This window comes from Opisthocomus hoazin, chromosome 1, assembly GCF_030867145.1.
Source record: "Opisthocomus hoazin isolate bOpiHoa1 chromosome 1, bOpiHoa1.hap1, whole genome shotgun sequence".
NCBI lineage: Eukaryota > Metazoa > Chordata > Aves > Opisthocomiformes > Opisthocomidae > Opisthocomus > Opisthocomus hoazin.
This window is the reverse complement of record NC_134414.1, coordinates 15,400,715-15,423,336: the sequence shown is the minus strand read 5'-3', so window position 1 is coordinate 15,423,336 and position 22,622 is coordinate 15,400,715. Positions and strand designations below refer to the sequence as shown.

At 46.1% G+C, this 22,622-nt stretch overlaps 1 protein-coding gene across 2 annotated transcripts in view; it reads left to right on the top strand.

The window, feature by feature from the left end:
• Positions 1-5,469: 5,469 nt before the first annotated feature.
• Positions 5,470-22,622, top strand: part of SESN3 (sestrin 3) — a 44,576-nt gene continuing 27,423 nt past the window's right edge. For both annotated transcript variants that reach the window (XM_075417637.1, XM_075417626.1), the window contains exon 1: positions 5,470-5,660. In XM_075417637.1, coding sequence (XP_075273752.1) covers positions 5,562-5,660 — 99 coding nt within the window. In that variant the 5' untranslated portion in view covers positions 5,470-5,561. The remainder of the gene's footprint in view (positions 5,661-22,622) is intronic.

Here is a 22,622-nt window from a genome sequence, read left to right as displayed (position 1 = left end):
TAGATAGACCTGCTGCTGCCGTTAAATCTGCTCAGTAGGACCATCTTCAATATTAATACAAATACATTGCAAGGGATTACTTATAATTCTCCTTTTGCAGGGAGTAAGACCAAGCTACCTTTGTCCTGCCTTTCAGATTTTTTTTCAATTAATGCATTTCCCCGCTGCATCACTCCCAAAAATTGTACAGGCCAAAATACTCCCAAAGTTAACTCGAAGCACAACCTATTTTTTCCAGATGATCCCTATTTACAGGCTCACTGCATTGGCCAGTGTGGTCTCAGAAGGCTGAACTGAAGTAAACAACATGTTGAAATATATTTAGCGAATTATCATGCAAACCACAGAAGAACATAAAGAGAGAGAGGAGAAGAGGTTTCTTGGTTGGGTAGTGATTTAATGCTTTTTAGAGTTATTTAACTGTCAAAGAAATTAGAGATTAAAAACGCCTATTAGGTCAGTGATCTCAGCTCTCATGGGCCAGGCTGTAATTGTTTCTTACGATAAACACAATTTCGAGCGCTTTATCTAGTCAGGGTTTAAATGCTGCAAGTGAAAAAGTGCGTACCCCCACCCTCGAGAAAGAACTCCACGAACTATCGCATCTCGCTGTCTCACATAATTACCTGAACACTTACTTTGCAAATTAGGATGTGTAATTGTAAGGATGGGAAGTCATTCTGTAGTGTGAAAGTGTGCGTAACATCACTCAGGGCACAAACTTTATCTGCTGCCCTTCCTTCTCCTAACAACGTAATAGAAATCCTGTGCAAGTGCTATTAAAACGGTGCAACAAAAATTATGCTAATGAAGGCAGGACTATCACTTGTTTGACATAATGGCAGTGGGCTGGATTTTTGGCCTTCAGAAACCACAGCTATTTTCCTATGCATCCACATTCAGTATGGCTTTACTGAATGATTCATGGACTCATGAAATGTAAAGCATGTGACACGTGTCAATCACCTTGCCTAACTGCACACGCAGCACTTTATTGTGGCAGTCAGATGGAGAGAGTGGGTAAGGCTCCAGAGCTGGGTGCTCAGGCATGCCCTCTTTTCCTGCTCCTGAGCAAAACTTGAGGATCTTTTAATTTATTCCGGGATTTCTAGTCTTGCAGCAATCCAGTCAGAGCTACTGCACGGCAGCTGCCCCCTCCCTTCCTCTCTCTCCAGCTGCTGGAGGTCTATGAATCACAGACATACTCAATGCATAACGAGTTCAATCTTACAGCACTGATCTTGTCAATCCAACCTTTCCAGGAAGCACCGAGCTGTTGCATTAATGTACGAACAACAAAAGCACTGCACACTTGTACAGTAGGTGCACATCTCGGGGAAGCATCGTGTGGACTTACTGAGCACTCCCGTAGCACCTGCACGGCACACCGCAGCTAGGCTGACTTTTCCGGGACACACAGCACGGTCAGTACTGCACAGCTGATCTACAGAGCTCCGTGCTCTCTCCCAGACTGGTTGCGCAGTGGATCGTTCTGGAAGGCAGTGGAGATGCATTGCGTCCAACTCTCAACCTTACCTTCAGGATATTGCAGGCAGAAATATTGCAGCCCCGGCAGGAGTTCAAAGCCTTTATCACACTGCTAAACCATGGTGTAAGTGCTCTTTCTGGGGTATGAAAGCAGCTCAGTGTTTGGATGAGCTATGTCTCTTAGCTGATCCGTTTAAACCATGTTAGCTTGAAGGCTGCATAAGGCATTGGGAGAACTTTGACCTTCTAGCAAAAACATCTAGTCCACTCCTACAGTGAGGGCTGCAGTCCACGCCTGGCTGCAGTGTGTCTGCCAAAAATGCATCTGACGATTTCAGGAGGCAGAGAAATCCCTACTTCCTTCGGAAGTTTGTTCCTGCCTTGTCGTTTCATCATAGTGTTTGTTTTTTAAACTTTGCAAAAGTTATAATCATTGATGATAAAAATCTGTTTAAACCAGGAACCACTTGTGCAACTCTATCATCTCAGCAGGTCAGTAATCTCTCTGAAAGGATGCGATGGTCTCAAGTCAGCGTACTCCGTATCATCACGAAAAAAACTCTCCGCCTTTCCCATACACTGCAGTAACTCGCAGCCTCTTTAGGTGACCGCAGCAGAGAGCACTGGTTGCGTTTATAGAATTGACAAGGCAGGTCAAGATGCCAGGCTGCTTGTAACTCAAGTACCTCTTAATTTCAGGATTCTGCTTTCCTTTACAACTCAGTAACTGGTCAAAAACTGAAGGAAAACCACAATGGCAGATGGCAAGTGAGGTACAGTTGGATCATAAAAGCTGCCAGACAATTGTGAAGGGAGCACTGAGTATTTTTTGCAATACTTCTTTTGAGTAACCAGTTTACAAGGAGAACTTTCAAGAATGTGGATATGTTCATCAGGAAGCCAACTCGTACAAAGAGAGGCTTTTACTTTGCAGAACTTAAGCACGTTTAACTCAAAATGGAACAAGCCAAGAGCTTAACATCAGGCACACGTGCAGAAGTCTTTGCAGGCAGCAGGACCTCGCAGAGGGCGTAAGCTGAGCACATACATGGCGTTTTACAGGATCAGTGCCACAGGGATCCTAACAGTTCATTTCCAAACACTGCATCTGGACAGAGTTCAGGTGTTTTGAAAATTCTGATATTGTCTCTGGTCTATCCACTAATTGTCTGATACTGGCCAAGCACAGCATTTGGCCCTGTTAGGTACACTTCTGATCCCTATGAGGCATCAAAACTCTTTATTTAAAAGAAAAAAAAAAAGAGCTACAAATGAACGTCAGAAAAGGCATCCAAGAGAATTTTTGTTGGGTGCAGGAAAGGATTTCAGGCAACTTCATTTGCTGTATTGTTTCCAAAAACAATGAAGCACTTTCAGAGTTTATGCTTCTCTTGACATTTCTCAGGTACTAAAGTACCGAAAGGCAAGACTGGGAGCCACAAAGGTACTTAACTGCTTATGGTTTAAGGGAGGGTTAGTCAACCAAATACTTCAAGCATCTGGGCATACATGTCCCACCCCCTTTCACAAGAAGTTTGTGGCAGAACAGAGACTAGATATAAAATTTCTCAAATTCTAAACTGCCTTACAAGTCAGTCTAACTTTCACACTTGGCTAATGGAAAATTTTCCTGGCTTTAATGGGCTTCGCTACAGGTCTGAAGCTGTCTACTCAATGTGGAAGTAATTTCAGTGTAGATGAATGGGACCCAACCACATTTTGAGGATGTCCAGTCATGTGTACTTGCCACTGTGGGAATAAAATAAATGAATGGATGCTATTACTGAAATCTGATTATTTGCAAATGTTCCAATGTTAAACACTAAGAGTAACTCAGTCAAAATCATTCTCTTACCTGTGTTCCAAACATGTCTGCTACCACACTTGCCAATGGGTTTGAGTTCTGAACCACGCACTTTGACAGCAAATGACTCAAAGTGATCTTACTTGGGTTAGAGTCAAACTCTCCATTACCCGTGGCTAACATAACTCTGATCCTCTTCTACTTCTTCTAAAACTTCTCACTTAAGATAACATTATCACAGAGCTCAGCAAGAAATAAAAAGCCTTTTACATCATTCATGCAGCTTACTTACATTTTAGCATTACATTCAGGTTAGACAATGGAAACGAACCTGTTTGGCTTCCCTTCGTCACTTCAGTTTTAATAGCGCTGTGCTGCAGCATGTGGGATGCAGACATAGCACAGCGAGTACCTGCACTCCAGCAAACTGTTTTCTCACGTTGGGATGTCATTTCTACTATACTGCACGGGGAAAAAAAGACCTCTTCCATTTATTCCTCTCCAGGCACTTTGTACGGCTGCCTGCGACTGGAACATTTGGATGCATTCCACATTGACTTGGCAATAGTGGAGTCCACAGTGTGCCCGCCTGATGAAGGCAGTTCTGCATCACGAAAAGATCCCTTTGGGAAGGGATGGAAGGGGAAGGATGGAGGAGGATGTTGCTGTGGATGCGTTTTTACTCACGGAGGCAAAGTCTGATCTGAGAAACTTTTCAGTAGTTCTCAAGGACAGTCAGATCTAGGGTCAACGAGTCTCCTTTAAGAGATGTAAATTACTAATTGCATTGTGCCCTTTTTAGCCAGCCTGTTGACTAAATTACACAATGCTTCATCTGCAAAAATAGAAAGTATTCCCACGGATAAAAGTATATAAAGCAGATCACCGTTCTCAAGCAGCTGCTTTACAATTGTTTTCACAGGAGAAACCTTGAAAGCAATGTACGTAACACCCCAAATCTGCTTAGAAATTTCAGAGGGTTACAATCTTCTGTTTCCGTAACAAAATCAAGTCCTCCGACACCATCATCTTTCAAGACAGGAATTGTACAGTGCTTGTAATTTAATACACAAACTTTTATTGACACCGGTGGGACTACTCACATTAAAGCCCATACATGCATATTTTAAAACTAAAGCCAAAGAGCACACAAACAGGGAAAACTGCAGTGATGCTATGATGTAAAAAAGAGGTTTCTACCCCAGCGATCCTAGGCTGCAGATTACAGATTCGCCTCTCTCCTAATTACACACTGCATCTCCGCGCATTAGCAGGGAGCCCAGAAAACCTGACTCATCATTTCTAACAATCCCAGCGACCCGAGGAAAACACACAGACAGGCTCGCATGCGCGCTCCGCACGCTCCCAACTTCCCCCAACGCGAACACCTCAGCCCGTTCTGCCTGGCAGCACCGCGCTCCTGTCCCTACATGCGCAGGCCGCCGCCTCAGAGCGGCCCCGCGCAGGCAGCCCCCCGCCCCGAACGCCTTCGCCCGGCAGCAGCGAGAGCCCCCTCACCACGATTAACGGATCCGCGGCTCTGGGGAGAGTACAGCCCGGGAGGATGGCCTGGGCCTGGGCCTGGGCTGAGGCCTGGCCCCGGGGCCGGCAGCCGGGCGGGGCGGGGGGCCGAGGCCCGCACCTCATCACACCGGTGACCCCCTCGCCTCCCCCCCAGACTTGGGCCCCTCGGGACCACCGTGGAGGGGACAGCCCCGAGCAGAGCGGGGGGGGACCGGCGGGGGCGCCCGGGGAGAACCTGGGCGCTCACCGCCCCCCGCCCCTGCCCGCCGCTCCCTCAGGGCCCCCGCCCGGCCGCGGCCCCCCGCTCCGGGGGCGGGGCCTCAGGTGGCTCGTTTGCATAGTGCCCGCTGACCCTCCCTATTGGCCAGGGCAAGGCACGCGCCGAAGCGCCGGCCCCGCCTTTCTCCCCAAGGCTGCCCAGAGACGCGGCCGGCCCCGCCCCTCCGGGGCGGTGACCACGCCTCTTCCCCCGCCTCCTCCCGGAGGCTGCCTGGAGATGGGAGCCGGAGACAGCTCTGCCCATTGGTCGGCGGCGGGTGGCCTCCGGGATTGGCCAGGCGCGGCGGCGGTGGGCGGGGCGGCCGTCGCGGATTGGCGGAGCGCGGAGGGGTGTGCGCGGGGGGCAGCGGCCCGGAGCGGGGTGCTGGGGCCGCGGCTGGAGGATGGGGGCGGCCGGCGGCGCGGGCTGCTGAGCGGCGCGGAGCGGAGCGGAGTCACCCCGCCGCCTCCCCGCTTCCCCGCCAGCATGAACCGCCTCGGCCCCGGCCCCGTGGGCAGCGCCACCGCCGCCTCCGCCGCCGGCCAGTACCGGGTGTGCGGCAATTGCCGGAAGGTGCCGAGACAGGTACCGGCGGGGGGGGTGGGGGCAGCTGAGGGGGCTGCGGGGCAGAGGCTTGGCGGCGGGGGGGGGGGGCAGTGGCGTGAGGAGAAATGTGGCGGGGGCTGAGGCGGCGGGGACCGGGGGGTGTGGATGGGGCCCGCCCGGAGGTGAGCCCCGGCGGGACGCGGCCCCGGGGGGTGCGGAGGGGTACGGAGGGGGGCCGGGCCCCGCACCCCCGACGCCTCCCTCCCGCTGGGACGGCGGCCGCTTGCCCCGGCTCGAGGCGGAATGAGTCCGTACCACACCCCCCCCGTCCCCGGGGGGCTCCGGTGCACGGCGGGGGCTGGACTGGGGGCCCGGGGGTGCTTGCGAAGTGCGCCCGTGGATCTCACCGGCGAGATCCATCCCTGCCGGTCCCGGGCAAGCCTTTGCGCGGGGACATCCGCAACCGGCGCTTTAAAATCGCTACAAAAAGCCCCCAAAAATCCCCAGCCCCCCCCCCCCCCCCCCCATCCCGGCGAACCCGTCCCGGGGCGGGGAGCGGCGGAGCCGAGCGCTGGCCCCGCGCGAATGAATCGGAGTCGCTGAGCGGGGCGGAGGCGCCGGCCGCCAGCGCCCGGGGCACCGGGGCCCGCTCCGGGCCTTGCTGTAATCCCCCCCCCCCCCGGGGCCGTTCTGCACCGGGGCGGCTCTTGGGAGCGCTGGGAAAGCCTGGAAGTCGGTGAGCTCAAATATTTGCGCTCTTTGTCCGAAAACTGTTTTTCTTCCTCCGTGGGTCAGGCCAAGTGCCAATCAAAGTTGTTTTTCAAGCCTCTCTCCCCTGCAGCAGGACTGCTTGCCTCTTTCTTCTTTTTTTTTCTTGTAGGGGTTTGGTTTTAGGAAAGGGGGTGTGTGTTTGGGGGAGGGGGGAGGAGAAACGTTAAAAATCGGTCAGAGGGAGAAGCAGATCTCCAAAACCTTTTTTTCTTGAATATTTAAGTGGAAACAAAATCTTATTAACTGTGCGTGGTTGGTATGTGCAGTTATTTTTTCCATAAACTCTTGGATCGTGTTACAGTTGATACTTGGTGCTCGGCTCTGAGCTCGGCTTGCGAGGAGAAGCGTCATGGATCAGAGCAGCGCACATCAGCAGGGTCCGATTTTTAACCGTTTCGTTACAGGATTGAATCCCTCCCCGGCTTTAACTTGCTGCCGTTACTGCTCTAAGAAAAACGAGCGCTTAAAAGAGAGAAGTTCTGCGGGGGTCAGGCCTGAAGCAGCTTCAGACTTGACATATGTCTAAAGATACACAAATCAACCGGTGCCAGATACGTCTGTGGAGAAAGCAGGGAGGGAGCTTGCTTTGTTCTGCCACATAATCAAAATGTTCTGTTGACAAATAAAGTGGTGCTTGGCAGCACTTGTAGATCTAAAATTAAATTTAAATTTTTTTTAAAATTTTTTTTTTAAGCCATAGTCTCATCCTGCTGGGTAGGACTTTTTTTGTATACTTCTTTAATATCGGGGGAGGATGGGACACAGACACGGGACTGGATGTTATTTTCCTCAGAAAACCTGCTGGATTAGATTTATTTTTTATTTTATTATTATTATTTTTTAAAGTAATGTAGGGAAGATGGTGGCAAAGTATAGGTACCTCGTTGAGTCTGCTGAGGAAGGCAGCTCAGCGCTGTCCTGGTTTGTCTGTGGTCAGTTCAACTACTTCCGTTGCACAACTGGAGAGAGAAGAAACTGAGCAGCAGCCCATGAAACCCTCTTGAAACATAGGTGTTCTGTGCCTGCACTGGACGGACTAGGACATCATTGCATCTGTGTTTTAGGCTGGACAATAAACATAGAAGTACAAAGCTGCTGACTACATCTATAATCGTTTAGAAGTTGCTATAATAAAAAGGACTGTAAATTTTGACCTTTGTGCACTTCATTGGCAAGCGTGCAAGTAGAAAACAGGAAAAAAAAAACAAACCACCAAACCTTGGTGGAAGCGAGATGTAAATTTGACCTGAGTGTCAGACTAATAATCTTCAGATGAGTACTGCCTCATCTGTTCTTTTGATGGTGGTGTGTTTTTTCATGCTCATGTGATAATATACTGGAAAAATGATTTGCCTTAAAACATGCTGAATCTCTTCTGCCCTCCTCAGTCTTCAATCTTTATTTGAAGCCACTTGCACGCTCGCTGTTTAGGTAGTGCTGTTCTCAAAATTGTGAGGGGGCAAAGCAAGCTTTCTGCTCGGTGGCATATGATGAAATTTGAAATAGTTGAGCAGGTTTTAGATTCTCACAGGTGAAGGTAAGTTTCTCTTTCAGCAGGGAAACAGGAAAAGCTAGATGCAGCGCTTCAGGTTTAGCGGATTTCAAATTAATCACAGTTATGTTTTATTATGGAAAGTTCTGTTAGGGTAGCGCTAGAAGCTTGCTAAGGATCCATGGGTTAAATTTGCCTATGAGGAAGGTTTTTCGTATGAAAAAGATGCAGTTTCCAGTTGGCTTTAATGTTACGGGACACTTTAGATAATCACATCTACTTGCAGAACAATTACTGCTAATCAGAAGGGCTTAGACAGTCATAGATATGACAGCTACATCGTTACTGGATTTAGGAAAAAAGAAATTACAACCAGTAATAGGTGAGGCAGGTTTGGATTTGGCGAGTGAGGTTGTTTGGAACAGATGACTGAGGCTAGTGCTTTGACTCAGCTTAAAATAAATGGAAGAATGAGCAAAACGAGACGAGTAGCTCCGGTTCGTGGGATTGATGGGCTTTGTAACAAAGCTATGGGAAGAGTGCTTAAACCGGCACGGGAGTGCTGTAGGCAAGTCTTCCCTAGAGGTGGCCAAGAGCTGCTGCCATCGCAGCGACCAGGACAGCCTCCAGCTCCCGCGTTTGGCAGCCCAGCATTGGGGGGGGGTCCCTGGGCAGGGGTGCACTGGGGTGTAAATTTGGAGGGGCTCTGGAGCCTAGTCGAAACCCAAGGTTCTCCTGCCTAAACAGCATCAGCAGCCCAAGCAAGCAAGAAGAGAATTTTTAAGAAGGGCTCTATTTCTTTGGACAAATAACTGCTTCAGGAAGGTGCTTAGGAATAAGCAAAAAGTCTTCAGGGGATGGAAAAATCCCGATACATCCGGAAATGTAGGAACAGGGGGAGTTTGCCAACCATTTAAGCTTAGTTGCAAATTGCAGAGCATGTGAAGTAAAAGGTTCTTTTACATGTACGTGCAAGTGAGTAGGATAGACAAGAAAATGAGTATAAACGTGGTTCCGGGATTAAATATTTGCTTTGCATTAGATTTAAGCCAGGGAGATACGAGGGCAATGGCGCAGTGGGTGGTGGGGGAGTGCAGTTTGTAAGCATCAATCAACGTTGGCAAGGTGGAAATGAACCTGGCTTAGCTGACCCTCCTGGCTTGAGCCAGTCTCTCTGCTGGAGTCCTAGATAAAGGCATATGAAATCCAGGAGCTGTTCCTGTTTTTCATAGACCTACCCTCTCAGGGTGATCCTATGGGAGGGAAATAGCCATCGATATGATGGATGTGATTTTCAGTGCTCCTCATGCCCCCGAGCCAGTCAGCTTCTTTAACATGAGTCTTGATGCTATACAAGTTACTAAAGCAAATTTTGATGGAAAAGCGTACAGATATATGAAAGAAATATGTATGACATGATACCACCGAAAGCAGGTCACGCTAGACTCATGTAGTAGTCTTCTGTTGATAAGACATCTGCTGGAGTGTCCTCCTCCGAAAGCCATGGGTGGACTAAAACTAGACTTCGTTCATTAAACTTCTGATGTAACACCAAAGATTGAACTCCTTGCTGCACTAGCAAGTCAGCTCAAATTAAACTCTGGGATTTACTAACAAGAAATGTTCTAAATACCAAAAAGTTTAAGTGGGTTTGTAAAAATATTTAGGCAAATTCATAACAGAAAAATGAAACAAGACCTGGAAATAAGAACTAGCAACACTTTCTGGTATAGTTTCTGTATGCTTTCCTGGCTGTTACATGTCTGCTGTTACCCTCTGGCAGTGACAGGTTGCTGGGCAATAGGGACCTTGGATTGACACGTTTTGGCCATCTTTCAGTTCCTGTGAATCACAGAGGAGATTGGGAACTGATCTCGGTAGTGGTGGGCCATGCGGAAAGGAGAAGTCGCTGTGCTGAGAGGAAACTACCCGGTGGGTTTCCTCCAAAGGATCCCTTGAAACGAAGCTGGTTTAACACTGTCCCAAATCGCGGCGTGAGTGTGACTGTGTCCGAAAGACATGCACGTGGCAGGAGCGGTAAATGTTGTTGGTCCAGGGAGGGAGCGGAACACTTCGTAGGAAGCTGGGAGACCCTGAGCACTGGTGGAGTTGGAAATGGGGTAAAATCCATTGGTATGAAATGTAAGAGTTACAGGCTTGGCTGTTTGTTACTCGTTATTTTAATAAGAGCAGCTCCTTGGAAGGAGCCGGGAGGAGGATGTCGGTGTGGGGAGGACCGGCGGCTTGCTCTCATCCTGCAGGCAGTGTGTTGGGAGGAGGGAATTTAAGGTGGAAAATTGAAGTGTCCAGAGGTGTGAAGTTCTGGAAGAGTTTGTGCTAGGCCTGGTGCTGTCAAAAAAAGCACCTGCTTTTAAGATAGAAAAATGCGTGAACGTTATTAAAGGATGCGGTGCTTACAATAGCACTAGCCTAGGCTTAGGGGGTTGAGGTCATATCCAAAAAATAAAAGAGAAAAGACACACTTTCATTCACTTTATTGTTCTGTGTGGGCGAGTGAGAAAGTAGCCCAAAAGCGAACCAAAAATAGTCTAACGTCAGGTCTCATAAGCCCGTGTAAGCTACAATATGTGTCACTGTGAGTCGTGAAGGCACATGGAGATGCTGTTACCTGTTCTGTGGAAATCAAGAGGGCTTTCAAGGACGTTTCTGCTATTTTGAGGAAAGTCAGCCTGGTTCAATCTGTTCTGAACATAGGCAAATGCAAGTTTCTGTGCTTTTGCGTGGAAGACATCCTGGTTTCTCCACAAAGCAGCATCTTTTGTTGTTGAGTTGCTTCGTATTGTTTGAGTTGCTTTTTTATAGTGTCGTTGGCTTTGGAAATCTGTTCACCAGACTTGGCTGTTACAGAGTATCTTACTTTGTAAAACCAAATTCAGTCTTCCGTAGGTTGACCAGTCTTTGTAATAGTCTCCTCACACTGTAGTTGTCTTAATTTATGGTTGTCTAGATGGCTTTTAGATCTCCTCTGTGCCTCTTCCTAAAGGAGTTCTCAAAATGATTTGCAAAGTCTGTCATGAAAACCCAACTGTGTTTGTATTGGTTCTAATTTTAGCAACTTTCTGTTGTGTAAAACATGGTGTCTGCCTTCAGTGTTTGTGTCTTCCAGTCCCCTGGAGCGCTGCCGTCGTGAAGCCAGCTCGGGTCACTGCTCCACTCACCTTGCGTGCCCAGCTATGGGCAGAAGATGGGTCTTTGAGGGGACAAAATGTAGAGCTATAAACTAAGAGCGACAAACCCAACCTTTTAGGGCAGTTACGATGGTCGGCAGCAGGCCTCTCACTCTCATCATTTGTTCTTACTTTTTCTGGAAAGATTTCGTTAAAAAAAAAAACAATTTACGGAACAGAATTCTTTCCTGTGAAATAAAGTCGGTGAAAATCCAGAGATGACCATCATTTCCCTCCTTCCCCATCCTCACGAGTCTTGCAGTAATTTGAATCTTTTCAGCATCTGACCCATTTAGATAATTGTTCTCCCACCCCCATGTGTAATAATTGGCTTCATTGCCCGGTGTCAGAGCGCGCTATTGCTCTTTGCACTCATGTCCTGCTCTGGAGGGTACCTGGGTTCTTCCACTTCTGCCTTCAAAGCTAGTGTAAAAAATTTTCCCTGTACCTTTATAGTCCTATGTGCTGCAAATGAGAAGGCAAAACTATTAAATTTTCATTAGACCTGTAATGAGAGTGGCATGAGTGAAATGAACCTCTGGTGAAGGACGCTGTTTTGCAATGAAAAGCTGTGAGGTGGCCTCATAGGAACCATGCTCATTTAGAATAGTCACTTTTATTTAAAAAAAACAAAAGCAAAACCACAGTTTTCCCTGAATTACAGAGAGGGAGTGGAGGCAAGAAAGGAAAGAAAAATGGGGAGTAGGGAGGAGGATTTTCTTCAAAAGAAACTGAGGTTGGGAGTGGATTAGCTGAGCGTGGAGGTTGTCCTCTGTTAAGACTTACTGCTGCTGGTGGGAGTGGTGCGTTGCATTAGCCAAATCACAGGCTGTGGTTTGGAGATGTGGACTCTACGAGCATTTGCCTTAAATTTATGCATATTACTTAATTAGTGCTTCAAATTTCTCATCTCTTTAAATGGCAGTGTTTTGAAATCTGAAAAAAATAATATGGTTCGTTAAGCATCCTTGGTTTTTCCTCTCTCCCACATTGGCGAGGGAGCTGTTAATACTCGTTTGGTCCTTTATTTGAACCTTTTTTTCTGGCAAGGGAGATTTGAGCGAGAGGAGATGGTGATATAATTCTCCCTTGGATTTGCGTAGCTAGGGGAGTTGGTCTGGAGATTTTATTATCAGATTTCAATTTCCAGGGCTGTAGAAGTAAGGAGGGATCTCAAGCATAGTTTGCTTGGCCAGGCTGAATATTGGCTTTGGTGTAAGTGGGTCAGGATAGACTGGGGGGAAAAGGGGCGTTTTCGGTAGAAAAGAAATTCAAATTGTCAGGAGGGAGACCTCAGCTAATGAGAAATTGCACATCATCAGCTTCGGAAAAACCTGTATGGAAATAATTTATGCTGTTTAATTTCTCTGTTCTTTGCAGGTGTTCCTGTTTGTATGCAGAGGTCCTTCCCATTGTTGTCTCTGCAGCCCAGCCTGGTAGTCTGTGCGCTTTAAGTAGAAGCTGTAGGGAGCGTAATGCAGATGACTCAAATATCTTGTGAAGTTCCATTACAGGGAGGTAGGGATATTCTCCGCAAACAGTTTTTTTTCTGACCGTTTATCAGTCGGTCCATTGAATGCATTAGGGATAGTTCAAGAAATTTGATGGGGTTCTCGGTATGCCATCCTGGGCAAACTAGTGTTACTGGTAACAGGGGAGGCTGTGATCTAGGGGTATTAATTTTAAATGTCTCTCTTAACCACTAGTTTCAATTTTTTTATTACAGGATGCTTCTTGCATATCAGATATCGGATAAGTATCAGCTGGGGCAAAACACCAGTGTAGATGATAGTTAATACTGCGTGTTTAGGGTGCTGAGAAACTGTTTTGTTCCTCGTGGAGACCGACCACTGATTTATTCAAATAGCTTCATTCTCGCATCTTATTTAAATTTAAGTTCAGATGTTTTGAAGCACAGGCTTTTTTATTCTAGGGCATAGTGCTTGTGACAGTCGGGGACTTAAGTTGGGGAGGGGCTGAACAGGGTATAAGTGATGGTGCTCAGGGTAAAAGATGGAAGTTGGTGCTCTTAATCTAGAAAGGCATCTCAAATCTTTCCTGAACGTCCCTGGTTACGCAAGTTAGAGTAAGATAAATAAACAGATACAATCTCCTGATCAAACACCAATTTTTTTTTCTTGTTAATGACTCTCTCCTATTTCTCTCAAGGTAAGCATCATGTTTCATTAGGCCGACAATGGATTTCTAATGGTTTCTGAGCTCAGCACCCAACCTAGTGAACTTGGTAACAGTGTGAGGCGACTTGCAGTCCCCTTCCTCAGGGGAATCAGGTGGGAAATAATAATAATGGAGAGGAATATGAAGTACTCCTGGCTTCATTTGTTATGAGTAGGCTAGAACTAAAGGGATAAGCCTGCATCACGCAAGAAGTAAATTCCTCATGGACTTGTTCCATATTGTGTGGTTAGTGCGTTGACCACCCTTTAGGTTGTGGTTTAAGTCTTTCAGCGTACACAGATGTTAGGTTAACATGTATGAAAGCCGGGAGAAATTGTGTTCTTGAGAATTACATGGAGCCATAGGTCTTTATTACCTCTTCAAGCACAGAAGACAATTGGAAGAAAAGTAAAAGGTGACTTTAAAATCAGGTTTTTGTCTATGCAGAATGAGCAATAAACTCATAAACACAACCTTTGTGTCTCAATTGCTGCACTTCGGAATCAAAATGCATAATTGTATGTCTGGTTTAAAGTGTATTAAATTTGAACGTGGTTTTGACATGAAACTAGAGAGAACTGCAAATTCTTCTTGAGTCAATTGGCACTTTAAATGGTCGATGAAATTTTGTCTTAGAAGGGAGGAATGGTTGTAAGGATGAATCCTCACTTAATGTTTTCACATGAAAATGAACATTAAATGTGACTGGTAGGTTACTTGGGAATTAAGAATTTGTGCTTCTGAGCAATTCCATGCAACCAAAGTAAAACAGAGTTATGTTGATGATAGCGAAGAAGCACTGTCTTGGTGTAAGCCATTCTTAGAGCAGTAGAGAGCTGCTTACTCAGAAATCACCTTTTCTCTGTCTCTGGGCTGTTTATGACTGCTTTGGATTTTCTCTGGCTGATACCAGCAAAACAATTGAAAGTCGGCATATGTTCTCTCCTCTGTATGAATTGTGCAGTTAAGAACTATTTAATAAGACAGTATCTTAACAGTGTTGAACCTATTTTAGTAGCATGTGCTTGTAAATATGTTTAATATCTCCTGTTTTAGCATGTGGTGAAGGGAATATAGTTACATTATTGGCTAAATGTATCTGGAGGGGTTTCGGCCATATGGTTCTAAATCTGTTCTAATGTAATTATCCCTATTAACTGAAAAAATAAAAAATATTCCTTCCGAGTTGATTGACATTCTTCTCAGTAAAGCACCCTCATTGCTGATTAGAGGTGTGGAAATAGTAATTTGTTCTAGCATTTAGAAATTTGATTAGACCTCTAATGAAATGGAGCGCCTACATGCTGTCTAAATATTCTACCTGACACCAGCTGGATCTCGTCCAGCGTGGAAGAACACTTGAAACGTTGCTTTACTACAGTATGTTTCGTGTCTTGAAATCAGCGCGCTGCCTGCATGCAAATACCCGCTGGCTGTTCAGCGGGCAGAGTGGACCTTGACCCTCCCTGGAAATCGGCACAAGGATTTGATTATTCTGCGGAGCGCTCATTGCCTTACTGCGATAACTGGCCTAGAGTTAGAAAATTAAGGCAACTGTTCATGTGGAAGCACCCGTGCTACGAACTCTGTAAGCTGGACCTCAGAGCGGCTGCGCACATACGTTGTACACAGTATGAAGTGTGTATGAGGTAGAAGCGTGCTGTTAAAGTTCACAAGTTGTTACTGTTTTCGTGCAGTAATAAGTTCATAACAGCACACTATAAATGAAAATTTCAAGTTAAAGCACTGCACTTCTCGTTATAAGCTGGCTTGTTCTGTTCCCTCCGAAGGCTGGTTGAAACACCTACTGGGTGCCGTGGCAGCTGTTCTAGCACCAGTGTTTTAAGTCCTCTTTAACTCAGTTTTCACTCAAGAGCACTACTGCTGGAAAACTCTCAATCGGGACTCTTCGTTAGCATCCCCTGGTGGAAACTTCCAGTCCCTGGTGGTAGGAAATGCATTAAAACAACACTTCGGGTTCATGACGTTCATTAGTCAACACTTCTTTTTGACTGGTTAGCTTCTCCCTCTGAAATACAGAAGATGAGCTCTAACACATCTGAACTAGAATCAGATACAGCCTTTTGTCTGCTTCCTTGTAGGTTTTTTTATTCCATTTCTCCACTGTATTTAGTATTTTTACCTTTTGTGGTCTCCACATATAAACAAATACAGTGGAAGTGTTGAACCAGAAGAACTCTGTAGTTTATTCTGTGTTAATGCTGCAGGAGACTTCAGGAATTTTTTTCATCTTCTGTTCCTTCCAGAAAACACAAACAAACTGTTCAGTTGCATTAGCAGCTGAAGTTTTGTGTTACTGGGGAGAGATTGGATGAGGCAGCACCATCAGGCATCGTGCAGGTAGAACCTACTTTGAGAGAAGTGGCTTTTATTCCAGCAATTTAAAACTCCTTGTCCCGCTTCAACCTTGGTGGTTCACAGGTAGTTAGAAGAAAAGGTGTGTTGGTTGAAAAGGTCAACTGCAGTGCAATTCAAGTTTGAAGGAGCCTGCAGCCGGCCTTGTAGTAGTTCTTTGGGGAGACGGAGCTTGGTGCCTGTTACGCTGGAGCAGGGGAGAAGCGGAAAGAGGCAGCCTGCACCAAGGGAGGGTGTGCTGGAGCTGTCCTTCACGCATGGCTTGGAAAAATGGAATGGGAATGGAGGTGGAAGGAAGGTCTCCCTCCCTGCCCCTGCTCTTTAGGTCACTTACGCAGAAGGTGTTAGATAAAGCTGTAGCAACTTGACCTATTTATCCAACAGAAACTTGCAGTACGAGCAGAAGCAGTTTGACTATCCAATGCCATTGCTGTTTTGTATGGGACGCTCCTTTGGGTTAAGCTGTGCCTCATGAATACTTAGAGGCAGCATCCAGCCATCCAACAGGAGTGATGTGTCTTGTTTGAGAGCAAGGTCTGTGACGTAGGTTCTTGTTTCCCAGAAAAGTTGGAATACCTGTTGCATGGGCTAACTTCTGTCTGTACAGAGCTAAGCTGGGAGCAAAGAAAGGCTGTAGATGTGTCTCCTGGGAGCTGGGCTTACTCTGATGCGCAGGTCTCAGTTTGGGTTTGGTGACTTCGTTCAGAAAAAGGGCGACTGGAACGCAGTGGCGCGTCTCATCAGGCAGTGCGTGTTAATCACTCTTCCGTAGCTACAGAAGGCTTTATTCAGGCAGGGTATAAGGTAAGTGAGTTTATTACTTCTGTAGAGCTTGCTGGTGATTTTTTTTTGTAGAGTCATTAAGTCACTAAAATGTAGCCGAAAGTCCTCTTAGTGGAAGTGTGGGCAGTGATCTGAGGAGATGGTAGCGCCTGTCAGCTCTGAGGGTGGAGGTAAATCTGAAATTCTGCCAGTCTGCTGACCTGCACAGCTGAAGAGAGCAGGAATAGCTGATCTGTCCCGGGGCACGTCTCTGTATTTACATGCAATAAATCTTCTGTAACAGTTATGAGTCTTCATTTTTGAAAATCAGCTTCTCTTTTAAGCCCTGTCGGGAGCATACATTTGTACCTTAGGTCTTTGCTGCCACCAGCTCTGCCACATGAAGTCAGTGTGTTTTGGAGATTGTATCTCAGCAATGACTCACTTTGCTGAGATGTAGCTTAAGATGAAAAATGTTCTTTTAAAAAAAAAAGAAGAAAGAGGAAGAAACTGCCTGACGGCAAGTATTGTTACCGTCGTTCCAGCAAGTCAGTGGCTTTCGAATCTGCTGCCGAGATGAAGCCTTTCCTCTGCTGATCTCTTGCCCAGACCTCTCCCAGACTAATCAAACGTAAAACAGTTAGCGTGTCAGCTCCTTGCTCACTGTCAGTCTCCAGCCTTTGCAAACAAGACTTCTTGGAGAAAGAATTTGCTCTAATTGGCGACTATTTTCAGATTTCCTATCAGGTAAAGAATCAAAAGGGCTCACCCGTGGTTTCCATCTGTGACCCTAGAGCCTGTAAGATTTCTCTGGACTTCTTTCAAGAGACTTTGTAAGAAAACTGATCTCAGTAAACTCAGAGGCATGGTGTAGATGCCACCTCCTTCTAAAAAATGCTTGCCAGTCAGGTAATCAAAAAAGGTTTAAACTCCTGGCTTAGACAGCAAGGCGCTTGCTCTTGGAAATTGTACCTTTAGGCTAGAGGTAAAGCGTGTTAGTCAGGGAGATTTTATTTTTCGTCTGGCACGTTCTTTCTGTTTGAGTCATCAACCAAAGAAAGATGGCAAAAAAGGTGCTTCTCTTAAAGCAGGAGGACATGGCTCCGTTTGGACATCCAGAGGGACAATCCCTTTCCAGGCAGAGCTGTGAGAAGAGCATCAGCATTTCCTGCATGATCTGAACTGTAACAAAGATGCTCAGTGGTAATCAATTGTACATGAGCAGTCGCCTGAGAAACTTGTGCCAAGGGGGCTTCTCATTTTTTTAAAAGCTTTTCAGTGGAATAACTTTTAAAATTTTAAGAAACATTGGCCTCAAGTTCTGTTTGCTGCAAACTAGAAACCTTATGTCAGCCTCATGTTTTAATGTTTTTATGTCAGCTTGAATTTTATTGTGAACAGCTTAGCTGAAGTTCTTCATGGTGAGGCGGAATATGCTTTTATTCTTCCAGGTCAATACCATCAATCTAAACAAATATCATCTGCCCATTGAGTGAGTAGGGAGGGTGCACATGTATATTGTCTTCATGGTTTAACTCTTCAGGGTTTTTTTTCCTTAACTTTTTTCAGATCTAAATTGATGTAACTTCTGATGAGGTGCATTCAGATAAGGGGAAAAAATAGCATTTGCTTTGTAAAAACATTGTTAGTAAATAATTGAAGTGTGACATACTCAAAATTCTTAAGTAAATGGTATGATACTGCCTGTGTTGAACAGACGGTGTAGGAACATGCTCACCCAGGCACTAAGGAGCTCCGTAACGTGAGCTGCATCTTTAGAGCGGATTAGCACAGTGCTTGTTTCTGCAACGGTCCGGTGTAGTTGAAATGTCTCTTAGTTTGGGTGATGCCAATTCTGTCTATATTGGAAAATAGGTTTCATTTTTTCCATAGCATTTATAGATTAAATAGTATTCTTGAACCAAGCGGCTACAGATAAGTAATATAACGGCATTAGGGGAGGTATGGTGGGTCAGATGGAAACTCAGTGTCCTGTCTCTGACCATGGCCAGGGGAAGGTATCTGAGGAAGAGGACGCAAAACAGAGTAAGTTCATTGTGACACTCCCTCGGCGCTGTCTCCCAGGCTCCCAAGTATTTGCAATTTGAAAATTTGCTAAGCTGGAGGTGCTTTCTCCAGATTTATTAATCATTCTTGCATTTCTCTTCCATGAGCTTGAACAATTCACTTTTAAACACGCTGACTTCAGGTGTCCGCTGCGTCTTACGGCAGGGGTTTCCACAGCTTAGCTGCACGTTGTGGAGAAGGTTAAGTACCTCTGCTGGAGCTTGTCACCTGCTGGCTGGTTCCTAATCCTTTTATTGGAGGTGGTAAAAGCATGCTATGTGTGGACTGTGACAGCCAGGAGGCAATCAATTAAAATATCTTGACATGCTCATGACAGCAAGCTCAGCAGTTCAGAGTAGCTTTGCAGGACTCAAGCTATGGTGTTTCACAATGCTGTGTGAAAAAGGTGGCAGAAAGCTAGCTGGGGGGGGGCACTCCAGGACTGAGCTGAGCACATTTCCTTCTTTTATCTGGGTGAGAGGATTTGTTTTTCTGAATTTTGGCAAGTTACTTCCATGGCTCTTAATATAGTTCCTGCACACAGATTGAAAATAACTGCTGTGATCATTTCGTACATAAAATGTGTGGGAAAAGCAGGTTGAAAACCCATGCTTCTGCCATCTGCTTGACTTTCCTGTATCTCAGAATAGAATTTGTTTTTATATACTACCTGGTAAGTGAAAGGTGCTTGGGAGCATGTTTCTGTAGCAGCATATTCTGAGACACTTTATTTGCTCAGTAGTAGTTTCTATTGAGCTGAAAACACTACAAGGACACAGACTTACAACGAGGGAGCGTTGGCAGGGACACGTGTTGAGTTTATTTCTGAAGCGAGGGGCTTCTGTGATGTTACCGTTTCCTTGAGATGCAGCAAAGAAGCACCTCTGATAGGCTCTGGGTAGCGAAAAGCTCCCGTGCGACGGGCGTGCTGGTCTTCTGCTGAGCTTCAGACTTTCCACTTAAACGTCCTGGTTCAATGGTTTTCACCATTTGGCTGAACAGGGGAGCAGGCAGAGCACATCGCCTCCTGCGCTTGTAGAGAACGCTGAGAAGAAGTGAGAGCTGTAACCAGACGGCGACTACAGGCATGTGCTGCATGTTAACAGTGGTGAGGAGTAGTGAAGTGCTTGGGAAGTAGGACTGCGTGGTCTGAGGTCTCATAGCTGCAGGTCAGACAGCTTTGCACTTTGGAAAGATCCTCAGCTTTTGCCTGCTGGAGTTGAACTCTGGTGGATTTCCACGCTTTTGCTAGTGAAGATTTTTCAGTGTTTAATAAAGATGCAGTGCTTGACAATAGCAACAAACCTTGCTTGACGAACACCTCAGCCGGCAAGATGCGTGGCGTGGCCAGGACGCCGGTGCAGCCTTGCTGCTTCTGATAGCCGGTCATGCCAGCAGCTGGAGCGGGGAGGGAGCAATTCTAGCGAGCTGGTGTAGAGGTCAGAGCCCAGCCTCCGCCCCTGCAGCTGCAGGGGGACTCAGATGCTAATCAGAGGAGGATATTGTTGTTATTTTTTCCATTAAAGTGCAAAGGTAGCACTCTATACTTGCTGCGAGCAGATCTCTTTATGGTCCTATTCAGCCTGAACCGTCTAGCTTCATCATTTCAACTGACAGCTCAGCAGTGGCGGCATTAACGTTTGGCTGGTTTCTCAAGCAGGTCGTGCAGCTGAGCTCCACACACCGCCTGGCTTAGGAACTGCTAACCAAAGACTGCTTTAAGACTAACGTTAGCCAAGGACGTCTTTAAAGCTAGCTTTAAATATTTCTGGAAGAGCAGCAGTTGCGCTAGCAACTGCACTGCAGACATGATCTTAAAGAGTCTCACCTCTGGTAAAAATCTAAACCTTAACATTTTTAGGCACACTGCACCTGGATTGTGTCTCTGCGTTCTTTGTCGTAATGAACACGGTGTCAGTGCCAAAGAGGAGAGGTGAGAGAATGCAGCTGTGATGCCAGTCCCTGGTCAAACAGTTCTCCCAGTCTGCCCTTATAGTAACCTGCAGTTAAGTACATCTTCCTTCCGATAAACCCTTGGCGACCATGATCTCTGCTGGAATACTGTAGCACTTGGGGATGTTCTAGCGTGAATTGTGATGGAGCCCATTAAAGGTTTTCTTTAAAATACATTGTTGGAGTATTTTACTGTGTACTGCTCATATTAGTGTAATAATTTGAACTTCTAGCATCTTTGAAATACTTCCTTAAAAAAAAAAAAGCCACTTTCTTCACAGTAGAGGGATGCTGTTATGCACTTATGGTATGGATGAATACCATTCAATTTCACTTGCTTACAAGGCATGGATTTTCAGACAATACTTCTATTAAAAATTCAGTAGGGCATTCCTGGGAGGCAGTTCTGCCAGAGACACGTGACGAATTCACATAACCCTAGGGGTCTTTCTCTCTTTTTTTTTAATATCTAACAGTTATGCCTCTCCGATTGGCAGTATGCCCAAAATGTGTGTGTGTTCATGAATTGAAGTATTTAACCATTCAGTTACTGTGTTGTAAAGAGGCTGTGCTATCGGTAGTTAATTCAGGTATTAATTCAGGCCTGTCAAAGCAGCTGCTGTATTATCTGTACTTCTATCAAACATTTGTTCTACCTGTTGGCAGTGGTTTGCTCCTTGGATCGAGTGGGGAAGTCGATACAGTCTCTCCGTAGGAGGACAGAGACCATGTGCGTGACCACGGCTGCTGCCCGGGCGCACGCTCAACGTTCAGCTCCCAGGCACGTGGGACCCCGCCAGCGGAGCAAAACCGGGCTTGGATGGGCAATGCTGGGGCAGGACGGGGCAGCCCTCTGCATGGGAGGCGGCGGGTTAGAGGATGGGCCGTGCTGCTGCAGAGACTCTTCGTTAGCAAGCAGCGTTGCTGTCCTGGCTGATGATGAGGCAGATTAACACGATGCAGTTTTGCCAATTTAATGGCTAAAGGCTATGTTCTGCAAACGAGGTAATGTTGGTCTGTCTCAGTATGTCAGGCTTGGACTAGATCTGAAGGTGGAAGTGGGCCAAGGTACAGATACAAGTCCCAGCTTAAACCGCTGAAGTGTTTCACTGTAACTTTTGCCCTTATATCTGATGCTGATGAAACATAGAAAATGCTCTTCTGCCGTGCTTGTAGGATTCTGAGTCATCCTGACAATCACAAGATCTGTCCTGAGGGCATTTCTTGGGGAGCGTACAAGCTCCAGTGGGTGTGCAGCAAGGGAAAGAGGTGAGGTTCTCTGTGGACTGATAAGAGAGAAGCTTTGTTTCTCTCTTTCTTTTTTTTTTTCCCTTTTTTTTTTTAAAGGCTGAAGTAGACCAGAAGACCATTTGTTGTCTGCTGGTGGTGCATATCTTGCCTAGCTTCAAACCATGAAGTTTGACCTGGTCAGCCATGGATTCCTGTTAGTCTGTGGAGAACCAGGCCTTTGCATTGCACAGTTGATCTCATCCTGAGTTAGACATCACCTTTCTTTTTCCGTTGTAACCAGGGTCTAGCTGGCTAACTCTGATTTGGGTGTCTGTGTTTGGTCAGTTGAGTTTCACCCTGGGTATCTTGATAAGGATTGGGGCATGGATAAGAACTCAGATTTTCATGTTTGGCTTAAATTAGATGGAAGTGAATCTCTAGCAACAAGGATGTAGAAGAAGTGGCTGGTTGTCTCTCATCCTTTTCATGTGTTAATTATCAGTGTTTAGGTTTGACTGTTGGCACCTTTACTTGAGCAGATCTTCTCATGAAGATCTTTCCATTTTACCAGTCAGGAGCCTCAGCCTTATTTTCTGGTTTAGACATACTCCGTACTTCAGCTGCATCAATATTAAGTTACAGTTGTGTCTTTTACTCGGTATGTTCAGGTCCATGATGACAAAAATGCAAAACACAATTCGGGCTTCTTAAATAAAGAAGAGTTTTCCACCGTGCCCTTTACTCTGACATTTGATTGGCAGTCCTTGCCCGTCTGCTCCCAGTAGCAGTTGAAGGTTAGTTTTGGTTAATAGAAATTATCTCGAGGATAGGAAGAGCGATACGACAGAAGCAGGACTAAAAGAGGATGTAGTTGTAGGCTTTCTTTATGTAAAAGGAGATAGGCTTTTCTGCCACGAACTACATCTTCAGTTCTGAGTTTTCCTCCAGTAGGTTGAGTGTGCTGGGTGCCTTTCAAAGATCGAG